Source organism: Hylaeus volcanicus, chromosome 4, assembly GCF_026283585.1.
Source record: "Hylaeus volcanicus isolate JK05 chromosome 4, UHH_iyHylVolc1.0_haploid, whole genome shotgun sequence".
Taxonomy (NCBI): domain Eukaryota; kingdom Metazoa; phylum Arthropoda; class Insecta; order Hymenoptera; family Colletidae; genus Hylaeus; species Hylaeus volcanicus.
In genome coordinates this window covers 12494500-12514607 of record NC_071979.1, presented here as the reverse complement: position 1 = coordinate 12514607, position 20108 = coordinate 12494500, and the positions used below count along the sequence as shown (strand labels likewise).

At 33.8% G+C, this 20108-nt stretch overlaps 1 protein-coding gene across 7 annotated transcripts in view; it reads left to right on the top strand.

The window, feature by feature from the left end:
- LOC128875840 (uncharacterized) overlaps positions 1-20108 on the top strand; it is a 124808-nt gene that overhangs the window by 26942 nt on the left and 77758 nt on the right. For 2 of the 7 annotated variants that reach the window (XM_054121761.1, XM_054121766.1), the window contains exon 2: positions 15091-15144. The exons of 2 other annotated variants lie outside the window; for them this stretch is intronic. In XM_054121761.1, coding sequence (XP_053977736.1) covers positions 15091-15144 — 54 coding nt within the window. Of the gene's footprint in view, positions 1-5796; positions 7032-12632; positions 12679-15090; positions 15145-20108 lie in introns of those variants that run through there. 3 more of the 7 variants (XM_054121763.1, XM_054121765.1, XM_054121764.1) reach the window with 3 other exon arrangements.

Here is a 20108-nt window from a genome sequence, read left to right as displayed (position 1 = left end):
TTTTTTCCAGAAATTAGTTTTCATTGCTGTGCTCTGGTGGTCAAGGATAAATGTGTACTTAGAAAATGAGAAATAGCAAAATATCTTGGTAACGGGACCAACTGACATAAAACAACAGACATAAAAATAAAAGTATACGCATGTCGAATTGAGTAACTTCCTCCTTTTTCGAAGTCGGTTAAGAATGAAAAGAGTCACGAGTAACGTTATTCTCCAATTTCTTACGGGGCTTGGAACATCAAAAAATAAAGAAAACTACTTGAAAAAAAATTTTTTTTTATTAAAATTTAAGCGATTCTGAACAGTTCAACGCAAACAGAATTGAATTCGGAGCATTGGAAGTGGTAAAAACATTTTTTTAAAAACAAAATTCAATTTTTTTTTCACAAAATTTCTTTCTTTCTCACAAAACAAGTTCGACGACACGAGCTTAGTAAAAAGAACGCGATAAAACTGTAAAAAATATAAGGAAATACAACTGACAACTTTCTCGAAGAGAAAACAATGACAATCAAATTTGTGGAAGACGGAAACGCGGTTACCTTGAGTACAGCCATAGAGTATTGTTTTCTCAGGTAAAGAAATCCGTAAATTTTCAAAAAGGCAGTGTTTTAATCGATTTTGATAAAATTAAGAACGATTAGATAACATTTATATCGATAATAGAGCGGGAAATACAAATTTTTCTTCATTTTTGATGTTCCAAGCCCCTTAATGCGTTCCAAGTAGTGGAGTGTGTGCATGCACATTGGATACGTGTAGACCATTAACGATGCAACAAAAGTATTTAGATAATCATCTATGTGTTCTTTAAGGGCATCGGAATAAATGTTGACGGTACGTTAGTTGTCTAAATAGACCATGGGAAACTCAAAAAATTGTTAATCCGATGTACGTGAGCTATTATCATAAATCGATTTCTCTCGACCTCGGTTTTAAGTTCAATTTGATTACACGTTATATGCACGTTACATACCTTTCGAACGATTATCTAATGTGCTTCTTATAGGCTCAAACATCATTTTTAGTATTCGATTTGCATATGAACATGTAAACTTTATAAATTGGTGCAACTGTGATGTATCAAAAACTGCGATGAACATGCCAATTTTAACCAAAAGTCGTAAAAATTGAAGTTTGCAATTTAAAGAATCTTGGTATATAATGATAACTTTTTACGTGTACAAATTTCATTAAGAGGGGAAATAGGTTTAGGACTACATTTTTTTAGTGATATAAATGAATTTTTTTCTCAAGAAAGGAATATATAATTTATTACAACTGTGAGAACACTTTATGCATATACTCAAATAAATATTGTAATCTTTTGGAAGTATTTCCTCGGAAAATATGGAAAATATCAGCTGCCACTTATCGGAGGTCACCATCAGATGTGACTGTTTGTGTACATTCTGAAAGCCACAGTTTTCATTTGAAACCAATAGAGTTTCAAATTTACTTTAGCGCTAGCCTCTAAAAAATTGCAAATTGCATTTTCAGAGATTTTTAAAATGATTGGTTGAAAAGTTTTTGAGCTAGAATGTACGCAAGCTGAAAAAAAGTCAAAACAAACGCGTTTGGAAAAAAAAATAGGGAAATGAAAAAGTTCAAACAGTAACGAATTGATTTAAACTACTTACTGGTTAACCAACGATTCCAGCACCATGTAGCAATCCTTCTTTTTCTTTATATCCTTCGTTTTGAGCATGCAATTCTTCTTTTCAGCCTCTTTGAGTCTAAACCTATTTCTCACCTTAATTCAGGTAATTCAGTGACCCATGAATTCACCCGGGGAAATTCATATACTTGGTAAACTTGTATAAACTTTTACTTTCGTGCATTGTTTAATTTCATTATTCTGTAAGTAATCCCAACAAATAATACGTGTTTCTGTCCTTACAGACGAGAAGAATGTACCTTCAAGCATGTTAAATAAGGAAAACTAGCGTGTTGCAAATGAGAGCATAATTTACTTCTCCTAATTTTAATTTGTCTCAACTAAAAAGGTAGTATTTAAGTATTTAAAAAATAATGATTTTTGTAACCACGTTTCGAATAAATTCACATATGGATACTTTAATCAATTTTCTTTGTCTTCGTACTTTGTATTCGATAGAAAAATGTTGGATTAAAGAAAACCATAAATACCAACTTAATAAAAATGCTTGCAGAGGCATCATGATATAATTATTTTGTGCAAAGCAACAACTGTATTCATTTGTACCGTTTGAGTTATCGAAATTTCTCGTGTTTATCTATCTTTATGGTAAACCGGTAAAATTATCAAGAACTGGTAATGCAAACTAAGGATAAGCGGTTTAAGTTGCAGAGTGTGGAATTTCTAGGTAGGTGTATCTAACGATGAATTTCGCCTTTATTTTTAGTCGAACTACTTCGAATTTCACGTTCTCCTATTCGTCAGCGTTTCTGCTTCCCCTGTACACTTTAAAAACATTCGTATATTTATGTTTTCTTTTTCTAGTAATATTATGCTGAGTCAGACGTATAAAAAGAGAATGGATTCATTGGTCATACTTTTAGCACGAATAATACAAAGCGTTTGTATTTTTAGTCTTGTGCTTCACGAAGGGATGCGCGTGGGTGCTCAAATTAAATCTGTACTTTTATCAGGCTGGCAGTATTGCCATAATATTTATTATTTAACATTGTGCGGACACGAATCATAAACGTTTCTGATATATACAAGAGATGTTTCGTAGAAGGGTTACTGACCATTTATTCTAGTTTTTGAACAATATTTATGTTAATATTTATGTTAATATTTAACGAATGGTTACGTGTTAATGTAACATTAAAAAGATGTAGATTTAACCCATTTCTTGTGTAAGTTTAACACTAGAAGTTTGTTAAAGTTACCAACCTTTTGTGTTAATCTATTGAACATAGAGCTTGCGTAATCGATTGACACATGTTATGTTAAATTAACACAAAAATAGCTGGTGGACCGTTTGATATATGTGGTTTGTGTTGAATGTAGCATAAAATTCTCAACAGTGTACTACGGATAGATAAAATTGAGACTGACGTCACAGTCGAACGGTCTTCATCCTCTTTTCGTTTCATGGCTTTCGCAATCACTCGATCTTTCAACCCTCCAACCTTCTCATCGATCGTTAATTCAGTCCTTTGCAGAAATATCTTCCTATCTCGGGGTAGGTCAGGCTCCGAGGGACCATACCGAGAGGCTGGAAGTAATGACCTGACGTGAGATATACTCGATAGACGATATGGATTGCGTCATCGATAGCTTTCCTATCGTACATACGATACTCTTTTTTTTTTTTTTTTAAACACGAGCGAGCATATCATACGCTTGAAATGTTACGGACACCTACACTCGACTATCTTAAACGTCTCTACAATTAAAGTAGTGAATATTGTTAGGGATTTAACCCTTGCTGATTCAAGTTTTGTAGCTGGCAAGTCTGTTTCATTTGGAAGAGAAACTACGTCGTCGATGGGGTTAATCAAAAGATGTCTTTATTTATTTTAAATGAAAACTATAACTGACTATTTGTGTTAGTTTTTTAACGAAATATATGTGTTATTACTTTATGTGTTATTAAAACCAAAAGAAAGTTTCATTTTCATACATTTTTCTTGTATGTGAACTAAGAAAAACCCGCAAAAATGGTGAAATGTGAAATTACTGCAAGTTTGAAAAAAAAGTTGTTTAACATTTTTTTATATGAATTTTCTTAGTTCAAATAGAAGAAAAATCTATGAAAATGAAAATTTCTTTTGGTTTCTTTTGTGTCAAACCAAAATTACGAGCTGCATCTTTCCCGCCGATAGGAGGTTTTAATTGTGAGGTGGCCTACAAATGTGCGTCACAGTCGACTCAATTTGAATATTTCTTGTTGACAAAATTTGTACAGACTGCTCAAATATGTATGAAAATAGGATAAAAAGTTCGATAGAATTAATTATTTTTTTCCATTTTTCCTAAAAAATTCACGAAAAACCGCTTTTTTTAGACCTCCTAATTCAGAATACCCCCTTAAACAGTGTCTTATAATTATGTCCAATCGAAATTGTGTTATTTTCGAATAAATTGGAAATGTTTTATAATTTTTCGCAAGATTTATGAAAGTGTTATTAAAAAATAAACCATTTTCGTTTGACGAAGTGTATTTTAATATAACTACATTATTAAGGGGGGAGTCTAGTCCAGCTAATGTATTTTTCTAATGCATATAATTTCCAGATATAATTAATTTTTGTTATTGAAACTTTTTGTTACATATAAAGGTACGTTCAAAGAAGAACATTTGACAGTGTAGATTTAATTTGAATGTATCATAGTATGAACCTCAATTTGCAAAAAAAAATTGTTAATTGCAGAAATGGCGACAAAAAACATGAAAATGAACGATACATGTCGGCCGTTATTTTGCAATAACTTTATGCTATAATAATAATTCATTAAGAGTCGAGGTTCATTAGCATATAAGCTTAATTACCTTCAATTTAAGCGTTGAATCAAGTGAATCGGATAAAAATTCGATGAGCTATGCGTCCCACCGTTTTCACCGAATCCTTTCCTTGCGACTACTATATTTATATATGTATACATTCAAATTAAATCTACACTGTCAAATTTTCTTCTTTGAACGTCCCTTTATATGTAAAAAAAAGTTTCAATAACAAAAATTAATTATATCTGGAAATTATATGCATTAGAAAAATACATTAGCTGGACCAAACTCCCCCCTTAAGGAGTGTCTTATAATTATGTCCAATCGAAATTGTATTATTTTCGAATAAATTAGAAATGTTATATCATTTTTCGCAAAATTTATGAAGTTGTTATTAAAAAATAAACCATTTTCGTTTGACGAAATGTATTTTGATATAACTACATTATTAAGTACCTAAACCAATATTTTTCGGGGTGTCTTATAATTACAGTGAGTGTAGAATGTACTCGTACACCGATCAATTTCCAAAAAAACTTTTGTATAAAATTGTAGTTTATTAACTCCTTTCTTTTTATAATCAATGATATTCTACATATTCTTGGAAATCACTAGAATATAATTCAAACAACAATTACTAGTTTATATAATTTGCGAAATTAACAAGAAAATACGAAAACTCGGTAGATGTATAAAAGCAATAACTATTCGCACGGTTCTTATGACGAACAATTTACAGTAAACTTTGTAACATAAGCACATCATTTTATTGCTTCGTGGGAATTAGGAAACATTAAATTTCTAGTAAAAAAGACTTAAAAAATGCTCTAATAAAGGAACGAAAGAAGATTCTACTCCGAATAACATCGACATTTATGATAGTTAATTTAATACCTAGAAGAGTTGCAGTAATTATAAAATCAAAAGGAAACCCCACGAGGTATTAATTATTTATCAATTAATGTGAATTTCGTTTTCTTTTTTAAATGAAGTTTTTAAAAATCGAACACTTGTACGAATACTTATTGCTTCAATATTTCTATCGATCAATTGTTTTGTGTGTGTGTTTTTTTTTTTTAATGTCGTTATTTACATAAATAGTTACTTTTTTTGTACTCTATCTATTCTATTGTTTATCTATTATATATTATCTATTGAATATCTATTATATATTCTATATCTATTCTATTGTTTATAAAAAAAAAGTTAATAAATTACGATTTCACATAGTTTTTTTTGGAAATTGCTCGGTGTACGAATACGTTCTACACCCACTGTATTGTCCATCAGTGTATTCGTCAGTTTATGGCCGATATCGCGACGGGATGCTGTTGCAGAGGGTTGAGGATAGTGACACGGGTCTGTGTTCAGTGCGATGGCGCGACCAGGGTGTCGTGGCGTGGGGTCACGGGGGTGGTGGGAGGGGGTGTGGCGGTGGTGGTGGTGACGTTCTCCGCTTTCGTAGACCGGCTTCGTTCGGAGCCAGTCGGATGCTAGTCGCGGCGGGAGTCGGTTCGTGGTTTTCGGTTAGTCTTGGCCGTGATCGGCTTTCGTCGGCTGCTCCTGGCTTTTATACTACACAATCGCGCTGCATACCGCCGATCGGTGCTCGGTGCACACGCGTTTCCGTTCGGCGAAGACTTTCACGTAATTCAACGACGAATCTGTTGGATAACTGAACACCAGACGGACGCGCAACAAGAAACGGCGGCGCGGAAAAGAAAAAGATCGAGCGACAGGTCGTTGCACTTGCTGCGTTGATCGAGTGTCGCCTGGTTAAATTTCTGTGGGTGATTTGTATTAACCGACCGCGCCTCGATACCGTTACTCGTGACAGTAGTGCAGACGCTGCATCGAATCTCGTGATATCTCTCTCTCCCTCTCCCCCCCCCCTCTCTCTCTCTCTCTCACTCTCTCGCGTTTGATCTCAGTAATCGATCATTCCACCTGCCGAGCCCTTTCGTCATCGAGTGCTGTGATCTTTTTTTTATGAATCTCTGAACGTCTATCGCGGACGGTTCGTTGGTTTAAAGTGCGAGAAAGTGACTGTGATACAGCGTCTACGAACCGGGGCAAGTGGATCGTGCTCTGGTGGAGACAGCCCGTGCACGTAGAACGACCTGTTGTGTTCGGAGAGCGGTTCGTCCGGAAAACACTTCCAAGTTTGTGTCTGTGGGACCGCTTCAGCTATACGTACGTCGAGACAAGGACAAAGAATCCGATTCGATCAAATTCGAGCGATCGTTGAACGATCTAAGTTCAAGCTAACGCAGCGTTCTCGACTCATCTCGTACTCGTCTGTGACTTGAGCGTTGCATCGCGCGAGCTGACAGTCGCAGCTCGAACACGAGGAGCAATTCCCACGAAAATTCCAGCGATAATGCTCACCAGCGAAGCAATGAAGCATCGCGCGATCAGCTGACTAGCCGAACTGTTCGGCGGCCGTGGCTACTCGGCCGGTAACAACAAGCGGTACAGGACCGGCAAGAAGTCTCATCCACGACAGGAACGATTGTCCACCTGTTCGGTTATGACGTTTGGTACACCATTTCACACCGAGAAGTCGCAGTTTTCCAGCGATAACTGTACTCGGTATGTTTACCAATCTTTTTTTTTTTAATATTATTACGGTGTTTGGGTGTCACGGTTTATAATTTCAATTGATTTAGATGTAAATCCACATTTACACTGGGTGTAGAAAGTATTCGTACACCGATCAATTTCCAAAAAAACTGTGTAAAATTGTAATTTATTAACTTATTTTTTATAAACTATGACATTCTACATATTCTCGGAAATGTCTAAAATAGATAGATTACAAACAAAAATAGCTATTTATGTAAGTTGCGTAATTAACAAGAAAAAACAATTAATCGATAGAAATGTTGAAGCAATACGTATTCGCACAACTGTTTAATTTTTAAAACTTGATTAAAAACAAAAAGAAATTTACATTAATAAGTATATAATACTTCCTTCGTGGGATTTCCTTTTGATTTTATAATTATTGTAACTCTTCTAAGCATTAAATTAACTAAATTATTAGTTATTCGAAGTGGGATCTTTTTCCATTCTTCTATTACAGTCTTTTTTTAAAGTACTTTACTGGAAATTTGATGTTTTCTAATTCGTACGGAGTAACACACTAATGTGTTTACGTTACAAACTCTACCGTAAATGGTTCGTCATAAGAATCGTACAAATACTTATTGCTTCTATACTTTTACCCACTTTTTGCATTTTTTTTGTTAATTTCACAAATTATATTAACTAGTAAATGTTGTTTGGACTATATGTATTTTAGAGACTTCCGAGGATATGTAAAATATCATTGATTAGAAAAAAACAAGCTAAGAAGAGTTAGTTTTTGTTAATTTCACAAATTATATTAACTAGTAAATGTTGTTTGGACTATATCTATCTTAGAGATTTCCGAGAATATGTAAAATATCATATTGATTACAAAAAAAAAAGTTGAGAAACTACAATTTCACACAAAAATTTTTTGGGAAATTGATCAGTGCATGAATACAGTCCACACCCACTGTATTAGTTTTGTTTCGTTACGAAGTTTTAATGACTCTTGAGAGTGATACACTACTTACAATTAGCGATTTGATAACAAAAATTTTATGTAAAATGTAGATGACACTTTTTGGAGTAACGTCTCGGATTTTTACGGATATATTTTAAATAAAATGATAAAGACATATAAGTATAAAATAAGAATAACTTGTGTTTAAAAAGAAATGGTTAAAACAATTGCTGTTTTAAACAATTAATTGTTTTAAACAAATGCTTCGTTTATATGATACGCTCAATCTTATAAATTGAAAAAAAGAATGAGGATATAGTCCCGTTTATTCTCTTTATAGAGGGACTTTCAAAAGGATGGAGAGATTTGATTTGGCTGAATGAAGATTAATTTAAGTGAACATAAATCACGAATTCGCTTGAATTAATTTTCATTCGACCAATTTAAATCTCTCCATCTTTTTGACAGTCCCTCCACTGTGAGGATAAATTGGACTGCATTTTTATTCGTTTCCAATTCTTTAGACAGCGGACAACCATTGAAAAATCGCCTTTGTTTAAAAGAAATGCAGAAACAATGGTTAAACGCATTTTTTTCTTTAAATGAAGTAATTTTCAATTGATAGTCCTATGTCCTCATTGTTACCTCTCGAAATATCAATCTTATCTATTTACTAATTCAATTGTTATAGTGCACTGAAAAATAGGTAGCACAAAACTTGAACCCATTCACTGCCAGGTAAAGCGTTTTGCGTTGGGCGCCATGATTTAATAGAAATGTGTATTAACGGTTATTATTTTGATAATAGAAAGTGATATTAAATTCGTTGTTTTAAAAAGAAAATTTACGTTCTTCGTTTGCAATAATTCGTGTCTCACAAGCAGTGATGGGCAAAACCCTAGGCTTCGAATAAATCTGAAGTTTGCTGATGTACTTGTCTCGTTTCCTCTTTTGAACATTTTCCAAAGAGGTAAACAAGAGAAACACATTGGCAAACTTCAGATTTATTCGAAGCCTGGGGTTTTGTCCATCTCTGCTCAAAAGGCTATAAACTTATCCCTCGAGTAACTGCAATCAATTCGAACTACGAGACATCTCGTAGTTTTTGCCAGTGAATGAGTAAAACAGCTATGAAATGGACAATTTTCAAAATGTTTAATAATCCTTCGAGATATTTCCAAATATCAAAGACTACAATATATCGAAATTTTGTAAAAATCGGATATGTTACTCCAAAAAGTAATTATGTTTACAGATAGTTACTTATCTGTCTTGGACAGTTTCAATAAATATCAACTTTAAAGATTAACAAATATTTCGTAATTTCTATTATTTTTTCGGTTAATTTTCAATGCTATGTTCAATGATCAGCTGATTGTAATCAGCGAGTGAAAGATGATAATTGGATTAATACACGTACTCGTAAAAATGTGAATCTTGAAACAAACGGTAATAAGCATGCAATTGTTCCATTGTACTCGAAAAGCAAACGAGTCCCTCCAGACACTCGTCTTCTTGGGATCTCGAAAGCGGTTGTACATTACGCAACTTCCTGAAACGTAAATATATTCGTGATTGCTTCCAATTCTGATAATTTCAGCATCTTTTTCATTACAAACAATTGTTTAAAATATCTCGTAAATCAATCACTCTTTTACCACTACCCTCATACTTTTTTACGTAGAACGACGAAAGGATTCGATCTATGTACGAGAAATATGCATTTTCATTAAAAGAAAATAATGTAATTATCGAATGGACATGCATTATTGCACTCATAAACAAGATATGGTCCTGAAAGAGTAGTACTCTTCGAACCATTCATTTCTTTCCTTTGACATTTTTCTCTAAATGCATTAATAACGGAGCTATGACTTGTCGCACTTACTTGTTGACTATGACGTATCTGAGACTGAAAGATTGGTTTCTATTAGTTTTTATTCTCATTCCATGTCCCCCACGACCTATCCATTTGCTAGGAAATCGTTTGTTCAGGAACTTGGGTCTACTCGGGTAAAATGTGGAAGTGCATCGCCATGCATAAACCAAGTGCAACGTAGACCATCTAGTGAGACCTCCAATAGGTCATCCGAGTGATTACTCATGATATTGACATAAGATTGAACTGTTAATCTCCCATCAAGACAACCAGGTTCGATTAGACAGTCGCCAATTATTTTTGCTCGTACGTTTATCTTGAAATGTTTTCGGTGGCTTAACTTATGAATAGCATAAGTAAAGCAAATAATAATGATAATAATAAATGGAGTTTTCAATTATCAAGTATTGTACACAAATGTTTTAGTAGAATCGTTTGTAGTAGTTCAGATTGTGATTAGAAATTATTACAGTATAAGCATCACATAATTTGAGAGCAACGTTGAATAGTGTTTATATAAACTTTTTGTATCGATACAGACACTTGGAAGTATAAATAGTAATAAATAGCGCTATCGTAAAATTAAAATTTATAAATTTCGATATATAAAAGAATTTGGTGAAAATTTCTTTAAATAATATTGGAAGAATAAAGAAATATTTCAAGTCGTAAAATCACAATAATGACCTTATATACACAGTGGGTGCAGAAAGTATTCGCACACCAATCAATTCTATAAACAATGATATTCTGCATATCCTCGGAAATCTCTAAAATAGATACAGTCCAAACAACAATTACTAGTTTATATTGTTTGCGAAATTAACATGAAAATATGTACATGTCGAATATGTACAGATCGAATGAATAAACATTAAACTCCATTTGCGTACACTCACGTTCAAACTTGTAATTAAATACTTTTACTTTAATTATAATAACTGCAAGTTTGAAGATGTGTCGAAATTAGGAGTGAAAACGCTGTTTTCTAATAAATAATTCTTGTATCGAGACTGACAAGCATTAATACAATATATTATTTCTTTCCCTTTGTGAAATGGTGAGGTAACTCGGGAAGTAATTAGAAGTTAAACATCTCTGACGTCAGTTTACCGTATCCTTGCACTGATGTGTATGCACACGTATGTGTACGACTAATTTGGCATTGGTTAAGTCAGTGCTTCTCAAACTGGAGTCCACTATCTTTCGGAAGACAAAAAGCACGCATTGTGTAGCGGGATAAATGTTATTCCTATTAAAAAAATGTTCCTTTGTGATAAGTAAAAACATCGACACTGGAAATGAACACTGAAAGGCTTAAAAGTTTGGGACCGCTACAGTTTCATATTTAATATACGTCACTTTCTATTCTGCTTTTGTTAAAAGTAATAATAAAAGGCACATTTTGTTGAATTTATCATTTGCAATGAGAAGTGTCATTTAGGATCCATGCAATATTAATTTTTTTAATGACAAAATTTAATTTATAACTAGAGAGTATTTAAAGGCCTCAAAAGACTCATAGAGTAGATTAATTTTTCAGGTATTTATTATTATGCAATAGTGTGAATAACGTTCAGAAAGTATGAATCAAAGCATGTGAAATTATTTAAATTGAATTAACGTTAATACATTGCGAACGGCGTTTTTTCTTCTTGCGTACGTTCGGCTTGCTAAAGACGAGATATCTCGTCTTTATCTCGTCACCTGTTCTCAATGTGTTAAGATATGTTTGAAATTATTCATATTGAATTAAGATATTTCTAAAATTAGTATGTATTAAAGTTTTACTGAAATAATTTCAATTAAATTAAAATATTTCTGAGTCTACTTAAATTGTATTAAGATATTTTTGAAATTATTTAAATTGTATTATAGTTTTTCTGAAATTATTTCAATCGAATTAAAATATTTCTGAGTCTACTTAAATTGAATTAAGATATTTTTGATATTATTTAAATTGAATTGAGATATTTCTAAAATTAATTAAATTGTATTAAAGTTTTTCTGAAATTATTTCAATTAAATTAAGATATTCCATAGTAGTAGTAGTAGTTTATTCCCATTGCTGGGTACTAAATTAAGATATTTCTGAAACTATTTAAATTTAATGAAAATACACCAAATAAATAATTTAAGTTAGCCGTGGATGGTGTACCGAAAAAGTTTCCTTCGTCGTGAGAGTTCGCGAGAAGATAATGTTTGAGAAGCACTGGGTTGAGCATATTTGAATGTCACGCTACGGTACGTACGCATAATTTTTATTGGTATTCATTCACGTGCACCATCGCATGAAACAATCTCCGTCACAGACTACGTACCGTGTAAGTACTTTTATAGACTCGAGAGTAGAGAAAGCGTCGGTAAAAAGGTATACGAGCAACAAGGAAATGATCTGGAAACGATACAACATAGCTCTGGTGCAGTCTTATCGCGTCTCTTTGTGTTGCTACTCGTCGACAATTTCAATAGCGCTTCTGGCCATGAGAGAACTCTAATGCACGTTAATTTAACGCGTACTTTTATTCTTATCGGTTACAATTATGTTTCGACAATTTTTTGTTTTATTCGAACTGTATGTGCCACTGATGAAGCACAGCTATTGCCTGGTTAAAGTGACATTCTGGTAATCGATAGTATAGAAACCGATTTGGAGAGATATAACTGGTCAGTGAACTAGAAAAATGTGAGGATATTGGGGCAGTGGAAGCCGAGAGAAGGTCGCGACGGGGTAGATTGCTATGACCTTATTATACCCGACAAGCTGCTACACGTACATAAAACGGGATCTAAACGAGAGAAGAGAGCATCGAGCCTCTATATCGGTATCGCATGACTTCCTTTCTTGTCTCCCATTGTTATTGTATATGGGCATATCTGTTTTTCATTTAACGTCTACCTTCTTCCATTTTCATGCAATTGAATTCTCGAACACTTTCTCCGATTATATTGCTAATTGACCGGTTCACTGCACAAATCGATTAACTCCACTTTTTGAAAAATCTTTAACACTTTGCACGCGAGGGATTTTTTTCTGGTATCTGCCAGCAACTCGAGATGTTTTTAGCATTCTATTGCTATGAATTCTAAGCTATCTATTGTAGATTTGAGAATAAGGTCACTTTCGCCGACAATCATTTTATTGACACTTCGAGCCGTTCACTGCATAAATCGATTAATTCCACCGGTCACGTAAAAATTGTAACACTGCTGACGATTATTTTTTGGCTATTCTTTCTTATTAATTTTATATACCGTTAAATGAAAGCTACATCTGTATTTATGTCTTTTACAATATTCATTTGAATTTATATTATAGAGGGAATTTTAAAAAACGATGTATATTATTTCATCGCATTTCTAAACTTTGTTTTATGAAGTTCATCGATTTGTGCAATGAACGGCTTATATGTTAATTTAAGTGTCACAGCACTGGGTATAGTCATAACTTTTTATATTTACAATAACTTTCCTGATTAATAAAGATTAATACCATTTTTTTGGCCATTGAATAATACATAATTTATTTTAGAGGCCATTTTTCAACTTTTTGTTTTATGGAGTTAATCGATTCGTGCAATGAACGGTTCGATTGATGAACTGAGATTCTTTTTGACCCATTCACTGCCACGCAAAAGCGTTTTTCCTTGGGTACAAGATTTAAGATGGATGTCTAATCTAGGTTATTATTTTGATAATAAAAAGTGATATCAAATTTGCTGTTTTAAAAAGAATATTTACTATCTTCTTTTGCAATAATTCGTGACTCAAAAGGCTATAAATTTATCTTTCGAGTAATTGGAATCTATTTGAACTACGAGACATCTCGTAGTTGCCAGTGAATGGGTTAAGCATATAATTCTTAAGAGGGAGCATCACAGTAACAACTTGAAAATGCACGGATTTTCGAAAATTTTGCTCAAACTTTCAATACAAGTAGATCAATTTATTGTTTTTTTACTAGATTGCGGATGTTTATGCACTTATGGCAACTAGAAATCGGGGGAAATGTATGGAGATTGGCAGAAATTCAAGAACACATAAATCAAATGACAAAAGACATTTTTATTTAAATTTCATTTCTTTCTCTATGATTATAGAAATATAAATGTGCACAAACATCCGCAGTCTACTTACTACAGTCAATATATACATATTGGACATGTTAGATATATATAAAGTATTTAATTTTCTCGCGACGCGTGTTCTCTCAAGGTTCTGGGATAAGTGCCATAGGGTCGATCATGGTCCTCTTACCAGAAGGTATGTCACCTTCCCCACTCCGTGGCCAGATCCTCCTAGAACACCCTTATCTCTTTACACGTGCCACGCAGCACCATGACGTCGGGTCATCGGCCACGGGACACAACTCGGTTGGCTACCGCCAAAAGAGGTGTATCGAGATCTTTATGGCTTTAACCATAACATCCGCGACTCTTAGAATTCCGCACCTAGCTATCGGTTACCACCGATCCTCAGCCGATGACAGACATAGGTCTCCGTCGTCGGCATCTCGAGACTCCTGAAAAGTAAAGTCGACGTCCGAGGGTACGATGACCCTCGCACGTGTATCACCCTTACATTCGCACCGATGCTAACAGACAATATAAAAAATTGTTAGATTTTTCATTGAAATCTACTATAAAAATTAATCTCGTGAAAAAGGAAATGCTGTTTCTTTCCATTTTTTTCAATTTTTAATCCAGTTTATTTATCCATTCAAGTCGTTACCTATGTACTATTTCTAAATGATACCAAAGCAGTAATTTGAGCTGGCCAAGTTAAACCAAACATATTAGTATTTATATGCTAATGCAATTTCTGTGGCCCTTTTTGTGTATATATCTTACTATTTTATGTTTCCTAAATTACTGTTGAGAAAAAATTGCATTAACCTAAACATATCAACGTTGTTGGTTTAATTCTTACACGAATAATAGCAATCGCCTGTGTTATTGAGCACTAAAGGTTCGATTTACTGAAAATTGCTTCATTAAAGAAAACAAACTTTATTATAATATAATAAAGCTATTTAAAAATAGTACGATGCTGGCAGAGCATAAAAGACAAATACGAGGTATTACATTCAAAACAAAGCGCTTAATCACGTAATTATGGCATTACGTGTATAAATTAAATAAATAAAATATATCTTAATATCAATATTAAAGATATATTCATATTTTATTTCCCGAGGGCATTCATCGCATTCAATAATTATTATGGTTTATTGATAGGTTTGAGTTGCAGATGTCGCACCTGCTAAGAGGGCCGATATTCAACATATACGAGTGAGTTTGTAAAGCGTGTCTTGATTGTGTCCTGTTTATCATAACTTCATACGTACAAGTTCGATGTGTTCTTTAATCGTAGGAGTTAGAAATGAATTTGTAGAGTGGGTTTGCTTTGAATCATTGGAAACTTAACAAAGTGCTTGTAACTGCAATTTAAAGTTTATTAAAATATGTTAGCGAAATTTGCGATATTAGTCTCGAATCATCTTGTAGATTCGCTCGCGTAATGATCATTCAGTGGCACAAGGTAAAGTGTCGAAAATTAAATAATGACCGATAATGAGAAAATGACTGTTCGGTGCGACGCCGACAGTTTCGTTATTATCTCATTCTTCGTCTTTTTCGACGCTGTGTTCGCAAGTGGAACAGTCGCGAAACAGAAAATTGCTGTTGTCGCGCGAATCACGAAACTCCACGTTTCGATGCGCCGTCATCTCCCAACGAAAGAATTGAACGAAACGTTATTTGCAGCTTATTGAAATGGTAAAAGCAATATTAATTAACACCTCAAATTGTTCTAGAAATATTCAATTCGGGTAATTTATGTTATTTTTTTATTTATGTTGTTATTATTAGACTGGGGATGTTTATGCAAAATCATATTTTCACGGATACAGAAAAAGAATTTAAACTTAAATGAAGGTATACCTTCTCTAAACTCCAAACGCGTACGTTATTGTTGATATTTTATATATTTTTACATTTGTGCACATTCTCATAGATTTCTCTGCATTTCCATTTGTCGTAAGTACACAAACATCCGCAGTTTATTATTTTTATGCATTTAGAAAAACCTGGTACTTTTAATCATTGCACATTAGTGTTTAAAATTTTAGTGGACCATTTAACCATTGTCGAATATTTGTAACTGCGTTACTTTCAAGAATTTGCATGTAAGATTTGGCACATATAGTAAATTCTTGAGAACTTTTCGTTTTTCAAGAAAACTTGTTGAATTTACTACTAGACACCGACAATTAGTGTCATGAATTTTTACAGAATTTTTGCTACAGTTCAAATAGTCGAAAACATTATAAAACTCCAAAGACCCCATGTCGACTGATAACACATTGTTAATCAGTCACGATTTAACTCATGTTTGCACTTGCATTATTTATTTTAATTTATGAAACCTAGAGCAATATGGAACATCGCAAAAACTTTGCTCATCATGCTTAGTCCTGTCGGTTTTTGATTCTTTTTTAACAATAGAATATACTTTTCTCAGTATTTAGGTTTATATCACTCAGTAGTTTATATTACATCCAATTACGAAATAATACCCGGTGACATGAAGTCGCTCCTGTGTAAAATTGCCGGCAATGTGTTAAGGGTTAAGACCACCTATACAAAAAAACCATTTAATCTTTTTAAAGATTCACGCTAGTATTCTTCAAGTACCCAGGATGGAAAAGAAAATCTTCGGTCCTCCTCTGAATTCGATTTGTATGATCGAAGAGTCGGTCAGCGTCGTTTCCCGCTGGCATTTAGCTACGAAACGAAGTGCCTGTCCACACGCGAACGAATGACGTGGACGGATGTCGAACTGAATTGGCGCAATGACCATAACCAGGGCCTAATGCACCAATGGATGTGCGACCTTTTCCTTACCGCTTAAAAGAATGGAAACGAGCGGAACGGAATACGACGACATGCTTCGTTATGCGCGAACCGGGGATTCTACTAACGCGTGAAGAGCATGCTAAAATAAATCGAGTCTTATTTATTATGAAATGTTATAAAATCGTAAGCCTTTTCTTATTGTTACGGGTGTAACATGAGATCTATTTACATTATGAGGTGGTTCCATCAATTTTCAGGTAAGATCATCTGATTTTGGACTCCTCGATTTTTTCTCATCTATTTTAAAATCTATTTCAAAAATAAGTATGTATATTAAGCTGGCGTAGCCATTTCAAAAGGCCAATGCCAAATTAACACGATATTTTTTTGCTATTTATTTACTAATTATTTGATAATTATTTGCCAAAGAATTAATTTTTTTGCTCCATCCGTTTTCGAGAAACAATGGCTATACTAGCGTAATACTAAGCTAGCGTAACCACTTATTGTATCTCTGTTTTGTTAATTATTTGCTCTTAATCTACCGAATATGAATTTTTTTGCCCTAACCGTTTTCGAAAAAGTGTGGCTGTTCTAGCTTAATATTAAGCTAACGTAGCCACATGTTGTATCATAATACATAACAAAGATATCGATGCCATCTTTGCGGCATATTTATTTGCTCTTAATCAAATCTTTCATTCTTTTTTCTGTACGTACTTACAATCAGCATTGTACAGCCTTTAGGCTATGCTAGATTAACGCTGTCCTAGCGCGGTCATCGTTTCTCGAAAATGACTGCAGCAAAGAAATTCATATTCGGTGGATTAAGAGCAAATAATTAGCAAAAAAATATGCTATATTCTGTTAATAAAATCATTGTAACATTAAAATTAAAATAACTCTTAGCCCTTTGCACTTGGATGTCTCCTCAGAGGAGGCATCGTAATTTCAGTAAACTTTATTAGTGATTACTAGTTATGACCAGCTTGTTCACCAGATTTAAACCCTACTGAAAATCATTAGAGAATAATTACACGTAAAGTTTATGGCAACTGCAAACAGTGTAATTCTAATAACGAATTATGGACGCAGTAACCGAAACGTGGGCGTCCATTGAAATTACAACTCTTCAAAGTTTATTACCAATACCAAATCGAATTTATTCGGAAAAACGCCAATCACACAATTATTATTAATATTAACCCTTTGCACTCGAGGCCTTTTTTTCTGGTATCTACCAGCAACTCGAGATGCTTTCTTAGTATTCTATTGCCACGAATGCTAAGATTATATTCACTTCGAAAATGAGATCTCTAATTTGAGATTTGACAATCAGGTCACTTTTGCCTCAATGACAATCATTTCATCAGCACTTCGAGTTTCAAAGAAATTAAACCTAAAGAAAACCTAGTGGTGACTGAGAGTCACCTCTCGAGTGCAAAGAGTTAATAGTGTTTAGCTGAAAAGTACGTTGCTTTATCGAAAAATCGTACGTTCCTTTCCATGTTTATTACCCTAACTTTCTACATTTCCTTTCATTAATCCAAACATGCAATCATACCCTTTTCATCAAAATGGATTAATTCTAAGATTTTATCAAATCTACCGCGGCTTTATGAGCACTGCGAGCAGTCTATAAAGAAAGGAACCTGCCAGAAATAAATCCCCCAACACCTTGCCGGTGCAAACGAGATTGTTATAATTCGCGATCCCTATAGGAGCGATTATAAAAATATCTGGCCATGCAGTAACGGGCCTGCAGCAGGTTCGTATGCGTGCGCGACGTCGGAGAGCGATAGTGATACGTCATTCGGTGCACGTTTACACGTGACGACGAAGCTGGCAGCAACGTAATGGAGGTTGCAGTCAAGGCTGTAGAAAGGCGTTCCTTGTTGGATCTCGCGAGCCGTGCTAACCGGTCATCGACCTGCTGCGCTCATGAGTCTTTGCGCAAGGTCATTTTACTTATTGTTAGATTCGTTTTACCGGGCGTGTCATTCTTTCGATGCGACGCACAGTGCGGAATAAGTGGAAAAAATTCAATATTAGTATATATCACAATGTGAGGCAGATTTATATCATAGAAAATGTGTGTCAGCGTGGAAATTGTTATAAATAATCATTTATCAATCATTTGTATCCATAATACAATCTTTATCTTTAAACAAACATACAGACAAAACGGCAAAAAATATCCTGAGTTCTCAACATATTTGGATAGATTATTTGTTATATTTTACGAAACTTATAAGTTTTCTTGCAAATACTTGCAACGTTCGGTTTTATATCATTTTTAATAAGGGATCGTACTGTTGGTGTAGGATCGCAATTGGAAGTTAAAAATTCTGATTTAATTGATTTATGGATTTCTATAAACATTATTTCTCACATCCTCAGCCAAAAGGAAGCATAGTGTGTTAAATAACATATGGGTGCAACTTCTATTATTTATGAGAAACAAATTCCTAAAGAATTCGAAATATGGACTACTAAAGCGACAATTTTACAATATTACATCATTTTCCTGTACGATTCAGAATAAAAAAACGCTTTTACTGATCCAGAAATAAATCAAAATTTTCACAAATTTCGAGGGAGGGGGGTAATTTAAAAAAAAGTTTGCTTTTTTTTAATTTGTTGGTATTGGTTTATAGGCCTCTAAAAACAGTGTAATGTTTGCGTGAACATTTTTTTGAAATCTCTAATCGTTTCCGAACAAAAGTAAAAGGGGCGGCTCGGATAAAAGGGTTAATTTCTCCCTCAAAACGCGAAATTCGCACGTACTGAGGATGGCGTAATTCATAAGAAGGTCCCACAAACAAGTATACAAAGTTTCATCAAAATCGAGGTTTGTTAATTTTTTGTTAAACTTGTTAATTTTGTTGTGATTTCATTAATGTTTATGGTTAATTTTAATTTTTTTTGAGAATAAATAGCAATATATTTATATTAGTAATGAAATTTTGATTTTTGTCCACAATTTTGCTATTTGTCCGCACTGTGCGACGCGTCGTGTAGTGTCGTTTGTTGCCTTTGTTTAGCGGTCACTCGCGTGACCGGGAGATGAATCCACTCCAGTATCGGAAATTTTGCAATCGAGACTTAACGACCGAGCAACGGATATGGTCGCGTTTGGAAACAGGGGAATTTTATGGTGCGATTATTTAACCCCTTCGATGCTTCAAACTTTTATCTTTCGTGTCTAGCAATAAATAATAACTAAACTGCGGACGTTTATGCAAATGGATATTTTTATAGGAAATAATTAATGGAATGGGGCCTAGACAGAAATTTGTTTTGACAATTTAAGTACTACAAAAATACATTTTTTATTTTGCATATTTTGCATATTTATATGCAATAATATATTGCATATTTTTATTTATATGCAATAA